Source organism: Apteryx rowi, unplaced genomic scaffold (assembly GCF_003343035.1).
Source record: "Apteryx rowi isolate R43461 unplaced genomic scaffold, aptRow1 scaffold_662, whole genome shotgun sequence".
Taxonomy (NCBI): domain Eukaryota; kingdom Metazoa; phylum Chordata; class Aves; order Apterygiformes; family Apterygidae; genus Apteryx; species Apteryx rowi.
Window position 1 is genome coordinate 296,111 of NW_020450941.1, and position 1,117 is coordinate 297,227.

Below are 1,117 nucleotides of genomic sequence, written 5' to 3' on the forward strand. Positions count from 1 at the left end.
GGGACGGGGATGGGGCAGGGCTGGAGCAGGGCTGGAGCAGGGCTGGAGGAAGGATGGAGCAGGGATGGAGCAGGGATGGAGCAGGAATGGGGCAGAGATGGAGCAGGGATGGGGCAGGGATGGAGCAGGGATGGGGCAGGGATGGAGGAAGGATGGAGCAGGTGGGTACCAGGATGGAGCAAGATGGAGCAGGTATGGAGCAGGGACAGAGCAGGGATGGGGCAGGGATGCAGTGGGGCTGGAGCAGGTGGGTACCAGGATGGAGCAAGATGGAGCAGGGACAGAGCAGGGCTGGAGCAGGGATGCAGCAGGGCTGGAGCGGGTGGGTACCAGGATGGAGCAGGGATGGAGCAGGGACAGAGCAGGGATGGGGCAGGGATGCAGCAGGGATGGAGCAGGTGGGTACCAGGATGGAACAGGATGGAGCAGGACTGGAGCAGGGATGGGGCAGGGATGCAGCAGGTGGGTACCAGGATGGAGCAGGACTGGAGCAGGGATGGGCAGGGATGGGGCAGGGATGGGACAGGCGGATACCGGGACCGGGCAGCGCAGCCGGGGGACCCTCGGCAGCCGGCTCGCAGCGGTAGCGCCGCAGGTTCCGCACGTTGGCTCGGCCCAGCTCCGGCCGGCAGCCGAAATCCCGCGTGTCCAGCACCCGCAGCGTGATGGGGGGCACGTACTCCTCCTCCAGGGGCAGGCGCTGGGGGCGCGCGGCGGGGGGGGGGGACAACCGTCACCCGCCGGGTGTCACCCACGGGGGGGGGACGGGGACACCCCACCGCCGCCGCCGCCGCCGTGCTCACCAGCTCCAGCAGGAAAGCGTTGATGGGGAAATTGGGATTGGCGGCGAGGTCGGCGATGGGGGGGGTCCGCAGCGCCTCGCCCCCCCACTCCACCACCAGGCTGGGCGCCCGCACGGGTGACAGGGTGCCACCGCCGCCGCCACCGCGCAGCCCCCGCAGCCCCCAAGCCAGCACCTACCGGGCGACGGGGTGCAAGGAGGGGGGGGGGTCAAATATGGGTGGGGGGGGTGAGGAGGGTGCTGAGCCCCCCCCAACACTCACCTCCAAGGCCACCGGGTGCAGCGCCGGGCGGATGCCCGCGGGGATGCCGAAGG

The 1,117-nt window shown here is 70.6% G+C and overlaps 1 protein-coding gene across 1 annotated transcript in view; it reads right to left on the reverse strand.

The window, feature by feature from the left end:
• Positions 1-1,117, reverse strand: part of FER1L5 (fer-1 like family member 5) — an 18,566-nt gene that overhangs the window by 5,898 nt on the left and 11,551 nt on the right. The window contains exons 30-31 of the mRNA XM_026085277.1: positions 804-977; positions 407-700 (exon numbers count right to left, since the gene is read on the reverse strand). Of these exons, the coding sequence (XP_025941062.1) occupies positions 407-700; positions 804-977 (468 nt within the window). The remainder of the gene's footprint in view (positions 1-406; positions 701-803; positions 978-1,117) is intronic.